A 15,929-nucleotide genomic window follows, 5' to 3' on the forward strand; every position below is an offset into this window, starting at 1 on the left:
GAGCGATTAATACGTCCGAAAATGTTCAATGCTGAATCTGAACTAAACCTTTTTTCTTCTTCGACACGCGACCTCTTGTGAGAAAAGCAGAGAAAGCAGAGAGCGAGAAAGAGAAAGAGAGAGAGAGAGAGAGAGAGAGAGATAGAGTCATAGGAGAGATCAAGATTAGATAAGAGTTTGTTTGAAATGACGTGGCGCGCTAGCTCATAGTGCTGATTGGCATGATAGTGTTATTAAGGAATAACGATACGTTTGAAAATGAATTGAAATTTAGTCGGTTTCGACTAAACATGCTCCCCGCGTTGCGAATCGGTGAGCAATGTTCAGTATTTGGTCAGTCCAAAGTCATGTGAATCGTGTTTTACATATAAATATTATACAAGCAATATAATCAATTAATCGCAATTGTTTGTAGCAACAGGTAATCTGCACAGCTGCGTGACGTTCCGTTTGTAAACACCGTGAGTCGTTTTTACAGTGACCACTCTCACAATTCCATCGCTGCCTGGATGGACTTCGGTAACGACACCCAAACGCCAATGTCTACAAGGTTGATTTTTGTCGATGAGAAGAACAATCGAATTGATTTCGATCTTGTGATTTGAATTAAGCCAACGTTGGCGTTTCTGTAACTCGTTTAGATATTCAAGGTGCCATCTCTTCCAAAAGTCTTGGCGTGCTCGAGTAATGAAACGCCATGTAGATAGACGATTGCCTGGAATAGATAATAAGTCATCATCCGGTAAAAAATTCAATGGTCTTCCTATCAACAAATGGGCCGGAGTGATAGCTGTTAAATCATTGGGATCGGTAGAGATAGAATACAGTGGGCGAGAGTTTAAAATCGCCTCAATTTCTATTGCGAAAGTGTTCATTTGTTCAAACGTTAACAATTGATCTCCTACAACACGTTTAAAATGGTGTTTAAATGATTTGACACATGCTTCCCACAAGCCTCCGAAATGCGGTGAAAGCGGTGGATTGAAGTGCCAATTGATATTTTTATTTACTGCGAAAGTATCGATATCGGAGCGGAATGACTCTGAATTCAAAAGCGCATACATCTCGATTAGCTGACTATTAGCTCCGACAAAATTTGTACCGTTGTCTGAAAAGACGTGTGAAGGAATACCGCGTCGCGATATAAAACGTTTGAAGGCTCCTAAAAATCCCTCGGTGGTTAGGTCACTTACGATTTCGACATGTGCGGCCTTTGAAGACATGCACACGAACACGCATCCGTACGCCTTGACCTTATTCCGGTTCCGAAACTTTTTTTCCTTAATGAAAATCGGCCCAAAGAAATCTATTCCTACGTGAGAAAATGCCGCACTTTCGTTAACCCGACTCGAAGGTAAATCGCTCATCTTGCTGTGTAACATAGTAGGTCGATGTCGTACGCATTCCACACAATCACGTATGATTTTACGAACTTGATTCCTAGCATCGAATATCCAAAAGCGTTGTCGTATAGCTGACAATGTTGAAAGGCAACCTGCATGAAAATTTCGCAGATGTGTTTCTCGAATTATTAAGTCGGTCACATGGTGACGAGAAGGTAATAAGAGGGGGTGTTTTTGATCGAAAGCAATAGTTGCGTTTTTTAAACGGCCTCCCACGCGTAAGAGTCCGTGTTCGTCGAGAAAAGGGTCGAATGCTGCAATTCGCTGAGTTTTTGCAGGCTTAGCTTGAGAAAGAAGAGAAATTTCACTTGAGAATTGCTCTCCTTGAATGATTTTTAGAACGATGCGCTCAGTTTCGCGTTTTTCTTGTACTCCGATAGCTCGGCATTTGTATTTATTAGTTGGTCTGAAACGCAAACAAAATGCGATGACCTTCAACAACGTCGTATATGAGGAAAATCGACTGAATATGTCGTTTCTCGTACCGCTAACAAGACTTACAACGGCTCTCAGCCCTGGCAAAGATTTCAATAGTTCCATCTTATCGACGGGCCACATAGCCTCAGAGTTCGTCAGCCATATAGGGCCCTCTAACCACGATCTATTGCCAAGAAAATCGACTGGCAATTGCCCACGAGAAAGAGCGTCGGCTGGGTTATCGTTGGTTCGAACATGTCGCCATTCACTCCCCGCGCTGAGCGACTGGATTTTCTTGACTCTGTTACCTTCAAAAACCTTGAGAATATTTGGCGGTTTCTGCAACCAGTGAAGCACAATAGTCGAATCTGACCAAAGAATAATTTTGTCTGCTGAGAAATTAAAAGCCGGTTGCACTTCATGCAACAGCTCGGCCAATATCAACGCGCCACAAAGTTCAAGTTGGGGAATAGTTTTAATCTTAAGAGGAGCTACACGCGACTTGGCACACGCAAGTCTGACTGTTACGCATCCGTTTCTGTTCACCGACCGTACATATATACATGCGCCGAATCCTCGCTGACTCGCGTCACAGAAACCATGAAGATCGATCTGTACCGGGTCGTCTATCAAGAGTCTACGTTGAATAATAAAATCGCGAATCAATCCTAACTGCGAAGCGAATTCTAACCAACGCGAATGTAGTTCCTGCGGAACTGATTCGTCCCATTCGCATTTCACCTTCCAGCAATCCTGCATTATCCCTTTCGCGTACAAAATTATCGGTCCTAAGAACCCAGGCGGATCAAAAATCTTTGCGATCTCGGAAAGAATGACACGTTTTGTGATTCGGTTTGACGTGTCGATGTCTTTAACTGTGTACACAAATTCATCGGTCTTTGCATTCCAAATGACCCCAAGCGTTTTTGAAATCGTTTCTCCTTCTGATGCATCGAATTTGAAAAATTTTTCATCGAGAGAATCAAGCGCGTGTTGATGATTAGAAGCCCACTGTCTAATGTTGAATCCTCCGCGGCGTAATAACTCTATAATTTCGTCACGTATTTGGCGAATCTCGTCCAAAGAATTGGCCCCCGTAAGCAAGTCGTCGACGTATAAATCTCGTTTCAAGATTTGTGAGGCGCGTGGAAACTTGGTCTCTTCGTCGTTCGCAAGTTGATGAATGGAGCGGATAGCTAAATAAGGTGCAGAGGCTACCCCAAACGTTACTGTGTTTAATTCGTAGACTGCAATCTGTCGTTGATGGTACCAAAAAATTCGTTGAAATTTTCTATCTTCCGGTTTTACGAGCACCTGTCGGTACATTTTCTCGATATCGGCTGTCAACACAAAAGTGTGTGTTCTGAAACGGGTGAGAATTATAAACAACCTATCTTGGATAGGTTGTCCGATGAGTAGTAGGTTATTCAAAGAAACTCCTCGATCTGTTTTCGCCGATGCATCGAAAACGACTCGCACCTTCGTAGTGTTACTCGTCGGTTTTATCACAGCGTGATGAGGCATATAGTAGCCATCGGAAGTTTCGTTCTGCACCAACGACATGTGTCCTAATTCAATATATTCATTCAACACCTTGCTATACTCAACTTTGAATGTCTCATCGCTCCGAAATCTACGTTGCAGTGCGAAAAAACGACGCAACGCGATAGAGCGCGAGTTACCTAATTCGGTTCGGCTTTCCTTAAAGGGTAGGCAAACGACATACCTACCATTTACTTCGCGAGTAGTAGTATCTTGAAAATATTTCTCGCATTTTGTTTCGACATTGATTTTGGCCGCGTGAATTCCGACTTCCTCAATCTCCCAAAACCTTTGCAACTGATGGCTCAATCCTATCACATTACAAGAAGCCGTAGACCTGAGCTCGTCGTTAATCGCACCTCCCGCGATGACCCATCCTAACAATGTTTTCTGTAAAATCAAATCATTCCCTCCGCGCGACAGATTGATTTGTCCCACGGAAAAAAGGGATAACGTAGCGCCCGAGCCTATCAACATATCTACGCCGCGTGGTATATGAAATTTAGGGTCTGCGAGTTTGATGTTAGCTGGAATATTCAGCCCTTCTCGAGCAAACGGTTCGTCCGGTATGAAATCTGCGATTTTTGGGATTACGAGAAAATTTAATGACTTTGAAAAATCGTTGTAACGCGAATGGATTTGAATGTCCATGCTGTTTTTTGCGATTGTACTTAACGAATTAATCGCGCCTACAAAGACATTGCAAGATTTCATAGAAAGGCCCAAGTTGTGAGCAAACTTATCAGTGACAAAATGTGCGGTTGCACAGGTATCTAATAACACCCGTGCTTCAATGGCATTCCCCTTTGCGTTTTTACAATGAATCAATGCGCTCATCATAAGCTGAGATCTCGGTGACCGCGAAAGTGTTTGAAATATATTGACGTCTAGTCATGCCTGCGGAATGGTAGGCGTAGGCTGCTCGTTACGGTGCAGAGATGTGTGATGGGTTTGATTGCATTTTTTGCATTTGCCTGAATTACATGTGCCTTCATGTTTACGCAGGCAGTTGCGACAAAGTTTTTTCTCTTCTATAAATGCCCATCGATCACCGATGCTATCCTTGTTGTATTCAGGGCAACGGTATAAATAATGTGAATCTCCACATCGTAAACAGGGCTTCGTTGTGGCAGCAGTCATCAAAAGGCGCGCACTGTCCTTCTTGAGCCTTTTTGTATTGCCCGTGTCTGATTCTCCTGCGCGCTTCTGTTCTATTTCCCTTTTAATACGCGTAGTTTCGGTTTCCATTGTTGAAAGACGATAAATAGTTAAATCGATAAACTTGAAGAATTCGTCCAGAGTCGGAAACTCGTCGAGCTGAAGAGATTCCTCCCATTTTGCACGTATATCTATCGGTAGGGCGCGCTCTAAGATTCGAACTACGATTTTTTCATCCGGTTCGAAATTTATGGATTTCAAAACGGATAAACGCTGACGTGTGTCGTCCACGAGCCGCGACAAACTAGTTGCGGTTGCGATGCCTATGGTCGGTGTATCAAGAAGAGCATCTACATGCCTAGCGATAAGAATACGCTTGCGATCATAAGCGTCTATGAGCGACTTCCACGCCTTTTTATAATTCTCAGCCGTAGCGCTAAAAATAGCTATCTTGCTCGCAGCTTCCTTTTGTAATGCATCACGTAAGTATAAAAACTTAACTAAATCGTCAATATCCGTGCGCGTAGCTACCATCGATTCGAATGAATTTTTGAAAGTGATCCATTGATCACAGTTTCCATCGAATTTCGGAATATCAGCCACTGGCAACTTTAGTTGACGCTGTTTTTCTAAAAAAGTGGAAGATGCCGTAGGTATATCTCGTCCCGTTGAAGCGTCGGGTACTGACCCGTTAGGATTGGGTATCGATGCAACTCGAGACGCGAGCGCGTAATAATCGTTTGATAAAACTGTCATACGTTCTAGTGCTTTGTTTGTGGGATCTTCCATTTCTATCACGTCGTGTAATTCTTCATGCGCATGAAAAAGATCGGTCACTCTCTGCAAACGGAGGACAGCGTTTGTACGATCTACGGTACCCTGCTCTATCGCGTCAGAAAGAGCCTTGATTTGCCGATTCAAAGCATTTCGTTTTTGATTGTAAACCTTGATATGTGAAGCCATGTTTAATGCAAATTCACTTGCAAAATTCTACAGAGAACTGGATTGATTAGTAGCTGTAATGCGCACGAGAAAATAAAAACGACTATTAACAAAGAGAAAAAAAAAAAAAAAAAAAAAAAAAAACTTGCCGCCCTTATGTGTATTTATGACCACGTGTTTCAATACCGACGACAAAGAAAACACGTGTTTTGTGAAATGCCGAGTCGAATATGTCTACTCGAGCTACCAATGCTTATCAATGCTTTCTCTAGTCCTAACACTAACAAATCTGAAATTTCTCGAACTACAGAAACAAAGGAAACTACGAAGTAAATCGAAATAAAAAATTCGCGCCTTTTCTTTACGCGATAAAATTTGATATAATTTTTTTTTTACACTTATAGAGTTAATATATTGTTACTTATCTTTGTAGTTTGGTCGATCCACTCAGTCGTATTATGCTGATCTTCGTACCTCACAGGAGGCACCAATTTCTGTATGCTTAAAACGTAAAGCTCTAGCCGTTGTTCCTTTACTTCAACGCGAAGAAAAAAAACTCTTTACTTCCTCCCCCTTTTTTTGAAATTAATATCTCATTCGTATTTTGGACTTGATAGGAAATTGTGGTATGGAAAAGGTGTCAAATTAAAAGAACACTTAGGAGCCAAATGATGTATAATTTTGGCTCCAAGGAAGAAAGCCTGTTGCCAGGCAAAACTCCCTCGAACGGAAATTAAATGAAGGTTACAGAGAATGATGTGCGATGTTGTTGTGTGTATGCGTGTGTGTGTAAATTGTTGGTTGTCCGTTTATTTGAGTAGGCTGCGAAGCAGCGGTTGATGAATTTATTGTTTATTCGTATAAGCTGCGAAGCAGCGGTTTATCAATTGATTTTGTTGAATGGACTGCGAAGCAGCGGTTGAATGCATTGAATATTATGAGTGCACGTCACGTCGGAAATCGAAAATAGAAATAATTGGAATGGGGGGAATGATGATAGAGAAATAGAATTGAAAAAAAGGATTAAATTGTAAGATGAAAGGATGCGTGTCGCGACCGCGCACACGGAGGACTCGCGAACAGAAATTCTTTATGCGATACTATTGAATGACTACTGTTTGAAATTTTTAATTCTCTCGCGAGCGATTAATACGTCCGAAAATGTTCAATGCTGAATCTGAACTAAACCTTTTTTCTTCTTCGACACGCGACCTCTTGTGAGAAAAGCAGAGAAAGCAGAGAGCGAGAAAGAGAGAGAGAGAGAGAGAGAGAGAGAGAGAGAGAGATAGAGTCATAGGAGAGATCAAGATTAGATAAGAGTTTGTTTGAAATGACGTGGCGCGCTAGCTCATAGTGCTGATTGGCATGATAGTGTTATTAAGGAATAACGATACGTTTGAAAATGAATTGAAATTTAGTCGGTTTCGACTAAACAAAATTTAATACATAAATGTAAAAAAAACTGTTGAAATGTCACAGATAAATTTCGAAAACAATTTAAAAACATTAAAAATAATATATCTATTGATATAAAGATATCCTACAAAAAGTTTGAAATCATACACTAATATGTTAAAAATTGAAAAAAATAAAATTGTCGGACGCAGCTGACGGTTCTACCTATTTAAAAAAGAAAAAAGAAAAACTAACTATGATGCGCTGAATTTTGCTTATATAGTTAAATATCTAAAAATCTGTTATATTATTAGATTTAAAATTTAATAATTCGCCAAATCAACGAATATCTACGTAAGGTAAGCCCTTCAAAACATATAATTGTTTTATGCTTTTAATATATTTTAAAATATTTTATTTCACTTATAACAATTTCAATTTGATTCAAGCATGGAAGTGAATATTATTGAATACAATACGTTAGTGTTATATTTGAAAACATATTGTTGAGCTTATTATAAAAACTTATAGATAATTTTTCAACTCTTTAAACTCAACAGTATTTTGTCGAAAAGTATCATACTAGCTATCATTATTATAAATATTAGTATTAATGTACAATTTATTTTTAAGCACAACGTAACAATAACAAAAGTCTTAGAAGCCTATCAATAATCCAAGTGACTAACATTCCATTTTCATCGTGTACAACTCTCGATGCTTATAGTTACAAACCACAATTAACACGAGCTCTTCACGAGCAAGCCGCAAAATGATTTATGAGCAGTTCGTTGGTGTCACGCGAGAGCGTAAATAAACAGAACGAACGTCAATTCACTACCGCATGGGCGTCCGTGTCGCTCGTGCGCATTTAAATAAGCGAAACTCTATTGAGAGAAATTGAACGAGGCCTCTCCTAGGTCACGTGTTCGGGTCTCGCGTGTGTATACCTCTTGAAATCAGGTCAGGTTCTTGGCCACAACCGGCGACGAGTTTCTTGCTCATTTAGCGGTTCCCTGGCGAACGGGTTTTAATGGAACTATGCGAAAGGACGCACGATTGTTGTCTGGCGATTACAGAGAAATGCATTTTTCTGGGGTTCTCGATAACCTGGAGAGAATGTGAATGTTTTTCTCTTCACCGTTGACCTTTATTTAAAACACTGTTTTTCAGGTTCGACAACCGTTATGCTTAATTTCAATGTCAAGATTGAGAAGATATCAGTTTCATCGCAGAACAAATTACTAGCAAAGCCTTGGAAGATCAGATAAGTTCCCGGCAACGAGTTGTATCGAAATAGATCACTGTGCAAGTCAACGTGTAAAGCAGTAAAAATCGTGTGAAACGATGATATCAATTGGTTGTCTCGCGAGTTTTAAAGATAATTGCCCTTGCTAAAGACCAAGGTCTTAGCTCAATCTACAGTAATTCACTCTCTAAATAGTTCGGACAATGAGTTACTCGTTCGTGGCGATTCGAAAAGAATTGTAGCCGGATCATCGCGCAATTGCGAAAACTCTATTTTCAAAAAAATCTTCAGATGCAGTTGAAGGAATAGCACTCAGCACTGACATTCGAATTAAAAATTCCAAACACACATTTAAATAACGAGCCAAGTTTGTCGCACATTTGCGATGCTTCTCAGAGGCACATTGTAAATTAACACGTCACGAAGAACATATGGCACTCGCAACTGCGACTTGTATACCGGCAGACCGTTTATTATCTGGATGATGTTAACGAGAATTTCGAATTCTCGTAAAAAAATCAACAAACGACGTCGTTTCCTCGAAACAACGGGGAGAAATCAAATGGTCCAGGCGGAAAATCATGCATAACCCAGTATTTTCTCGCCACAAAGTCACCAGTACATTCTTTACGTGCCCGGGCGGATTCGTTCGAGCTCGTCAAAAAGCACACCTCGCAGTCACCATATACGTATATCTCCAACACGTGCCGAGCAAACGTATGGGCCAATGTGTACGACCAATGCAGCCACAACACAATACCCTACTTCTTCTATGTTTGCCGATTTATATCATTTTTATCGGTTAAAACTTTAATTTAAATATCACTTGAATCCATGTCTCAACAGATTTCTCATAAGAGATTGCATTTATCTACGTGAGAAATCACAGTTTCTGAAAAAAAAATAAAAGAAAGAGATGAGAAAAACAACTTCGACCTCGAAATAATCGCGAAACATGGTAAATTCAATCAAATATTTTTAAAGAACAAATGCCTTTGCTTTTATGAAAAAGAAAAGTCCACACCCTTACGAAGAGTACCCTGAACGGAGAAAATTTGCATTGATAATTCAGCGAAGAAGCGAGGAGCTTCACTAGAGGCTCGGCTCGTCTTTGTTCGCAGAAAGTATACGAGAGAAATGCACTTTGAAAGAAAAAAAAAAAAAAAAAAGACACGGGATATAACAGCAAGCACCACCTCTTCTTTCTCTCCGGCAGGTTGCGCCGGGAAAAAAGCCGTAATAATTCGAAAGCGCCGCCCCCACGACTCATTCGCGACCGGCTGACTGGCGCGCTCGCGCTGGCTCACTACGCGATGGACAAGCGGATGTGTTGGCTGGCACTTTGCTGGCTGCTTGGTGGCTGCCTCGACAAGCCGAACAACGACACTGCGACCGTCAGTGGCTACCCCCGGCCCAAGCCCGGCACCTATATGACCCAATGGGACAAAGTCGACCTCAACGAAGTGTTCAAGAGCAAACGACTCATGAGGCACTACTTCAATTGTCTCGTCGACAAGGGACCTTGCCCACCGGACGCTCGCGAGCTCAAACGTGAGTGACGTTTTCACTGTATCTCTGTGCGTGTCTCTGCCCGTGCTTCGTGCGGCTACGCGTATCTCGTGCGCGTTTTGCGCGGGAAGAGGAGGCGAGCGTTGTTTTGAAGATGCGCCACCGCGTTTGCTCGCGAGCGCAGATCTGGAAGCGATAACGCTGGCGCGCCGTGGAATGCCAAGTGACCCGCGCAAACTTCCGAATCGAGCTGTATCTCGCATTCCGCGCGCGCTTCTCTGGCAATGCTGCGCCGCTAACGATTATGGTAACCGTTTGATACTTCGACGATAGACGTCCACTGCGGCGTGCCTTGTGGCGAATCAATTTCAATTTCCAGGCGGGACTTTCGCACGTGCTCGTCGGCGCTTAACCGTTCCTCACGGTTGTTTCTACCGATACGCATTCTGCAGCCTGACCCACATCGCCAACGCGGTCGTGTATTGGTTGTCATGTTCACGGCTCGTTTTCTCGCCTCGTATTTTACGTTCGTTAAGCCGAGTGTGTTGACGGAACGCACTTTCTTTCTACCGATTTTCGAACGATGTCTCTTCCGGCTACTTCCGCAATGTAGGTCGCATAATTCTAATGAATCCAATTTCGAATTCTACTTTCGCTACTTTCTCGATATCGTGCACTACGCAAATTTTCGTGTTTGTCGTGAAATTCCAGGAGGCCTATCGAATTTACGACGTCGCATTTTACATAAAAAAAAAGTAACACTCGATACGTTTTGCACTTCAAAGATAAACTTTCGAGGCGTTGTCAGTCACAATAAGAGAATAAAATCAATGTTGGACGCGTGAATAGTGTTGAATATATACATAAAAATGTGTTATTAAAGTTGAATCGAGAACGAAAAAAGTATAATACGATTAAAATGACAATCATGAGAGTTGAAGTGTAGGCGAACCAAAATCCTCTTTGGAATGGTTGAATTAATGATCGCCTCCTTATTAACATATTTCCAAGTATAAGCCGGACAAAGTAGTCGGCCTTATCAAATCCCATTATCCGAGACGAGAGGCTGCGCGCACAATGGATGATAGAGGAGGTATTTTCGGGCTGCGCTATGCCGAGGGGTCTCTGCATTGTCGAAAACAGGACGCGTTCTTGCTTCTCTGTCCTAGCCGGCGGTCTTACGTCTCGAGAGTTCTGTATCCAAACGAGTCCTTTGCCAGAAAGATAGAAAGAACAAAAAGGAAATTGGCACGACGTGCGGAACATGGGCGAGTCAGGCGCTCGTCCTACGACGAGCAATCAACGAGATTACACCTTGCTTCACGGGCGTCGATTGCGCGTTTCCGCGACGCGCTATTCGCGGCGATCCAAAGAAACGGCAGCTGCGCAATCTCGCGCGCGCGGTTCAAGGGCCGGCGCGGCGCGACGCAACGGAAACCCCGCCGCGCTCGCGCGCAAGGTCGCACTCCGCGGCAATTATGCAATTACTCCGGGCGGCGACTGTTCTCTTCTGCTACGCTTTACGATCACGTAATGCGCTCTGCTTTGTTGCAGGAGCCCTTCCCGAAGCGCTGGAAAACGGTTGCGCCAAGTGCTCGAAAAGCCAGCTCGACGCTGCTATCAAAATTATTCACCATCTCAGGTGAGTCTTCTCGTTTTTGTGAACTTGCGAGCATCGTATTCTCAGCTGTTCGTCGTAGTACAGCTCAATTAACACACGCTTATACACACACGCGCGCGCGCCCGCACGTACACGTACAATTGTCGAGGCTTTTTATCGAAGCATGCGGGATTTTCAATTACAACAACACACATTTATTAGCAATATTGTATGATCGATTACCAACTTGATTATAAGATGTTTACATTCATATCATTTAAGATGCATCAACTGATTCAAAACGAATACAAAAAGCCACTACTCTAACTTTTATTCGATTCTAATAAAAAACGACTTTCTAAACTGGAAAAACATTTTTCTAAACTGTTTCAAAAAATTAAAGGATAATTCAATAATTGAAAAAAAGTTATTTTTGAAAGTCATTTTTTTACTTTTGAATGTTGAATTAATTGCTTAGTAATTTCATTCAAATTAAAAATTTAATAACTTGACTTTTTCATCTTATTTACTAATATAAAACTGTAAGAAACCACGACTAGTGTACCTCTGCAGCGTTACACATAAGCATATTAATAATAATAATAATAATATAATAATAATAATAAGTAAGAAGATGCTCTTTAATGCAATCATTCCAGAAAAGATTTTAGGATGCTTAACTGCGATTATTATGTGTCATCAATCGTTTAGTTTTCCAATAGTTTCAGCTTCAGTTAAACTATATATCTATACGTACATTTCATGTGACTCAAGCGTTTAAATTACTTTTATTCTCTTCTTTTCGTGAATTTCATAAGCTTTCTAAAATTCGACTTTTGATTCCATTCCAAGAGTCTTACAACGATTTTTAATAAATGTGAAAGTTCATTATAAATTACAAATTATGATTTGCAAAGTACGAAACACCATTATCCGATTAATAGAATACAAATAACAATTATTTTTCAGATATTAAAAAAAAATTAATTTACTATATTTCTGAATTACTATATTCTTATATAGATATTGCTACTGTCAAAGAATAATTTGCCGAAATAACATTCTCATATAAGCATTTATGTAAAAGAACGTAGTAGTCACTTTGAGGTCTCGATAATATTTTTTGTCATATTCAAGTACACGTCCAATAAAATTTACAAAACAAAGATAAACGACAGTGAAGAACTAAGAACAGGAAATAACAGTCTGCACACCTGCCGTGAACACCAATCGACTACGCATTTGTATGTGCTTAGAGAGGTGAACTACTTTCGTGTTCCGCATACAAATCGGGAAGAGTAGTGTGAATGTGACGCGAACTCGCGCGTAAACTATGACTCCGCGTTAGTTATTAATATTACCAAGTCGATTGATGCGGTAACTTTGTATTGGCACCTAAGTTAAATTTATCGACATTGTTTGAATTTGAATTTGGTCTTTCAGATTACGTTAGTTTCGTTTTATATTTACATCAGATTTGAGAAATAAATAAATCGGTTGGAAAATATTACCTATCGCGCTGCTGGTTCCGACTAACTTTTTTTTCAAGAATAGAATTTTATATAGTTATGATACTTATGTACATTAGGTATGCATGATTATCAATTTTCGGTGATCTTGGGTGGCCTTGGATAAACTGAGCTTTATAAGAAAAACTTCATTAATAGATAAGGTGAAAATTTGGATATTGAATAAAAATATTTATCACAACAAATGATCAGAAACTTAGATTTTCGTTATTTAAACATGCATAATAAAATTGACGAAGGTATACATACTAATTTAATTAGATATATTATAGAAATAAAGCGACTACTAATTTCGATTTTGTTTTTGTACTCAATTTTTTGAAGCTTGCGTAGTCTAATGTTCTCAGAAAATTTAAAATCTAAAAAATGTTTAATTTTTTCAAATTCTATCGATTCATCTTAGGCTATCCTAATGGGCGAATATTCACAATAGAACGTACAGGCATATCGTGCTTTGAAATTAATAAAATTTATACGGCGCATGATATAAAATAGAGTATACCATGAATTACCTGATGCTATACTAATCCATGTTAATATTATATAAGTACACCGCAGATTGTAATAATAAAACTATGCTTTATTTATTATTGAACTTGAACAAAATTGTTCAAATTTAAAAAAAATACTGCCTTATTAATTACAGAGAATTCGAACCAGTGAAATTTGAGATTCTTGCCAATAAGTTTGACCCAAAAGGGATTTACCGAAAAAGATATTTAGACTCTACTCCAAATGAAACGAATAACAGTATAATCGATGAAAATTCGATTGATGAAAATAACCAGAAACTTATGCGGCTTCTCAAGAGACACCGTCGCCGCGCTTAATGTGCCACGAAGAATAATTCTTAAATTCAATAAGATTAAGTTATTGTAATAGACCTGGTAATTTTTACGTTATACTTGTAATTATATATTCATGTTATATTTATTATTTATGATATAATTTTTTGAATACTAAAGAGATATTGTGATATGAAATTTTACAATATAAAATACTCATAAGTTTATGTTATTTATTGCTACGAACATTGATGTACTATAATAAAAATACTTTTATTTAATATTTTTTACAATACTACTAATTTTCATCATGAATTCCTCTGAGCTTCAAAATTCGTATTCATAAATAGGATTGCCGTACTTATATTGAAATGCTTTAGTGAATTTAATCTATTTCTCGGTGTATTTAATTATATTCAGTCCGACGCGTACGAAATATACATATTCAATGCCTCCTTTAATTTGTTTCATAAGATCTGGCTCTCTGGACTGAGAATTGCTTTATGGATATTAATCGGTTCATTATTTTCATAAAGTTAAATTTGATCTTTAATGTCGGTAATGGTAGTTGGGAATGTAGATATTTAAATTGCAATTTCAAAAGATGACGTATAACTCGCTTCAGCAGTCGCTTGTCGTTTATTTTACACGATTTCAATACACTCATCCTTGTAGATTTAAACATTTATTTGTTACTTAATATATAATTGCAAAAATGATTTGCATGATGATATTTATGACGGAATGACTTACCTATAATATTCTAACATTTACGTAACTGCACAATTACATTTTTTGTAAGATAGATAGCGCTTGTTGTAGAAACTGAAAAATTTATTTTTTTTAACATTTTATATCTATTTTGAAGAATATGATGTTGTTAATCAATTATGTTTGTCAAATAATCACGAAATTTTTTCATAATAGATACATGAATGACATATATCATACATTTTATTAAATGCGTATACGTATTTGTGTAAAACAATAATATAGATATCATGAATTAATCTCGGTATAATTTATAATTCCACAACTTTCTAGCAATCCACTTTGCCAAATTTTTCTTCAAACTTCTCTTGTATGGCACCGTCTGGATCTTTTTCTCGTCGTACTTGATCATAGTCAGCTCTGCGATGGTGGCAAATATATGTGACTGCTTCCTTGAACTTTTCGATATGTATAGGTAAACACTTAGCGCATAGAGTATCAATCATCTCTGGTATCAACTCTGGAAATGTAAATTTTCTAAAATACACTGGAGATTCGATTTAAAGCTCTATTGAGAAGCTAGATATTTTCAGATATTATAGGGAACAGTGTTTATTCTTTTCAGTAAATTTTTCATTCGCTTCTTAACGATAACAAAATCATATAAGTGACAATTTTAACGAAATATAATGAATAAAAGACACTTATGGTAGTCTATAATCGTGAAACTTTTTAAATGTCAACGCAAAAACCCGCAAAAAAAATATTTTTTTTAAATATTCTGTAGCATTCATAAATTAGTCTTTCACGTTATATCTGTGAATGAAATAAGTAAATTTTATTGAAAATAATATCTAATCCAATTTTTTTATGCAATACACGTCTTCTACTATACTAAATTAGACAGAGATTCGTTAAAAAATATTATGCAGTATTCGCTATCCAAGGATTCATAAGTAATAAATAAGTAATAATATATTATAGTTTGAACATAAATTTCGAAAAATATTTACTTTTAAATTCCATAACCATTCGCGGGCAACTGATTGGATGCTCAGTAGTCAGACACTCTTTGTATTTCTTAAAAAGACGATCATTGTCTATAATAGCTTTGGTATTTACTTCTGTCCAAGCTATAGGATAGTGATCTTTCATAATATTTTGGTCAAACAAATCTGAAGATTTCAATATTTTTCTTGCCAGTACATGAACTTCTTCTTCAGTGCGACAAATACCGATAATAATTAAAATGACAAACACAATAAATTTCAAATAGATTTCTCGACCCGACATTTTGCAAAGTAGGTGCGACTCTGGTATATTCGACACGCTTGAAGTTCTTTTATACCAGAACTTGATCTTTTTAGGTATATCATTCAGCAAATATGAATAAACCTATATCTTGTGGACGTATGTTAGAGGTGAGAAGCTGACTTGACATAAGACGTGACATTACAGATATTAGATTTCACAATATGGTATATGATTATTTTAATTACAGTTGACAAGCGTCGATAAAAGACATACATAATTTATAATTTTTTAATTTTCATAATTTTTTACCTCAGTTAATAAATCCTATAGATAATAATAGTAAGTAAATAAATATAATTAACAAATCTTTAGAGAAATAAACTATTTATCTGAGACTCAATAATCTACAAGTAAAGTTTGACATAATTTTTAGCT

General features: G+C 38.3%; 3 protein-coding genes across 3 annotated transcripts; 1 reads left to right on the plus strand and 2 right to left on the minus strand.

The window, feature by feature from the left end:
- Nucleotides 1-4,253: 4,253 nt before the first annotated feature.
- LOC131669183 (uncharacterized) lies at nucleotides 4,254-5,483 on the minus strand. Its single transcript, XM_058943892.1, has one exon. It carries the CDS (start codon nucleotides 5,481-5,483, stop codon nucleotides 4,254-4,256), a length of 1,230 nt encoding a protein of 409 aa, XP_058799875.1.
- A 3,890-nt stretch (nucleotides 5,484-9,373) lies between these two features.
- Nucleotides 9,374-13,778, plus strand: LOC131669154 (allergen Tha p 1-like). Its single transcript, XM_058943847.1, has 3 exons — nucleotides 9,374-9,657; nucleotides 11,170-11,257; nucleotides 13,391-13,778. Exons 1-3 carry the CDS (start codon nucleotides 9,420-9,422, stop codon nucleotides 13,572-13,574), a joined length of 510 nt encoding a protein of 169 aa, XP_058799830.1. The 5' UTR covers nucleotides 9,374-9,419; the 3' UTR covers nucleotides 13,575-13,778.
- A 556-nt stretch (nucleotides 13,779-14,334) lies between these two features.
- LOC131669156 (uncharacterized) lies at nucleotides 14,335-15,574 on the minus strand. The gene is made up of 2 exons (XM_058943850.1): nucleotides 15,254-15,574; nucleotides 14,335-14,760 (listed from the first exon to the last, which is right to left on the minus strand). The coding sequence occupies exons 1-2, from the start codon at nucleotides 15,531-15,533 to the stop codon at nucleotides 14,570-14,572; spliced, it is 471 nt and encodes a 156-aa protein (XP_058799833.1). The 5' UTR covers nucleotides 15,534-15,574; the 3' UTR covers nucleotides 14,335-14,569.
- Between the last annotated feature and the right edge of the window lie 355 nt (nucleotides 15,575-15,929).

This window comes from Phymastichus coffea, unplaced genomic scaffold (assembly GCF_024137745.1).
Source record: "Phymastichus coffea isolate CEN01 unplaced genomic scaffold, Cenicafe_Pcof_1.1 PCOF00087, whole genome shotgun sequence".
NCBI lineage: Eukaryota > Metazoa > Arthropoda > Insecta > Hymenoptera > Eulophidae > Phymastichus > Phymastichus coffea.

Excerpts from the sequence above, each read along its gene's own strand:
- LOC131669154 (XM_058943847.1), top strand. The coding sequence starts at position 9,420 with ATGGACAAGCGGATGTGTTGGCTGGCACTTTGCTGGCTGCTTGGTGGC. Across the intron at positions 9,658-11,169 it reads GGACGCTCGCGAGCTCAAAC|GAGCCCTTCCCGAAGCGCTG; the intron begins GTGAGTGACGTT and ends GCTTTGTTGCAG. Across the intron at positions 11,258-13,390 it reads AAAATTATTCACCATCTCAG|AGAATTCGAACCAGTGAAAT; the intron begins GTGAGTCTTCTC and ends TATTAATTACAG.
- LOC131669183 (XM_058943892.1), bottom strand. The coding sequence starts at position 5,483 with ATGGCTTCACATATCAAGGTTTACAATCAAAAACGAAATGCTTTGAAT.
- LOC131669156 (XM_058943850.1), bottom strand. The coding sequence starts at position 15,533 with ATGTCGGGTCGAGAAATCTATTTGAAATTTATTGTGTTTGTCATTTTA. Across the intron at positions 14,761-15,253 it reads AATGGTTATGGAATTTAAAA|AGTTGATACCAGAGATGATT; the intron begins GTAAATATTTTT and ends TTACATTTCCAG.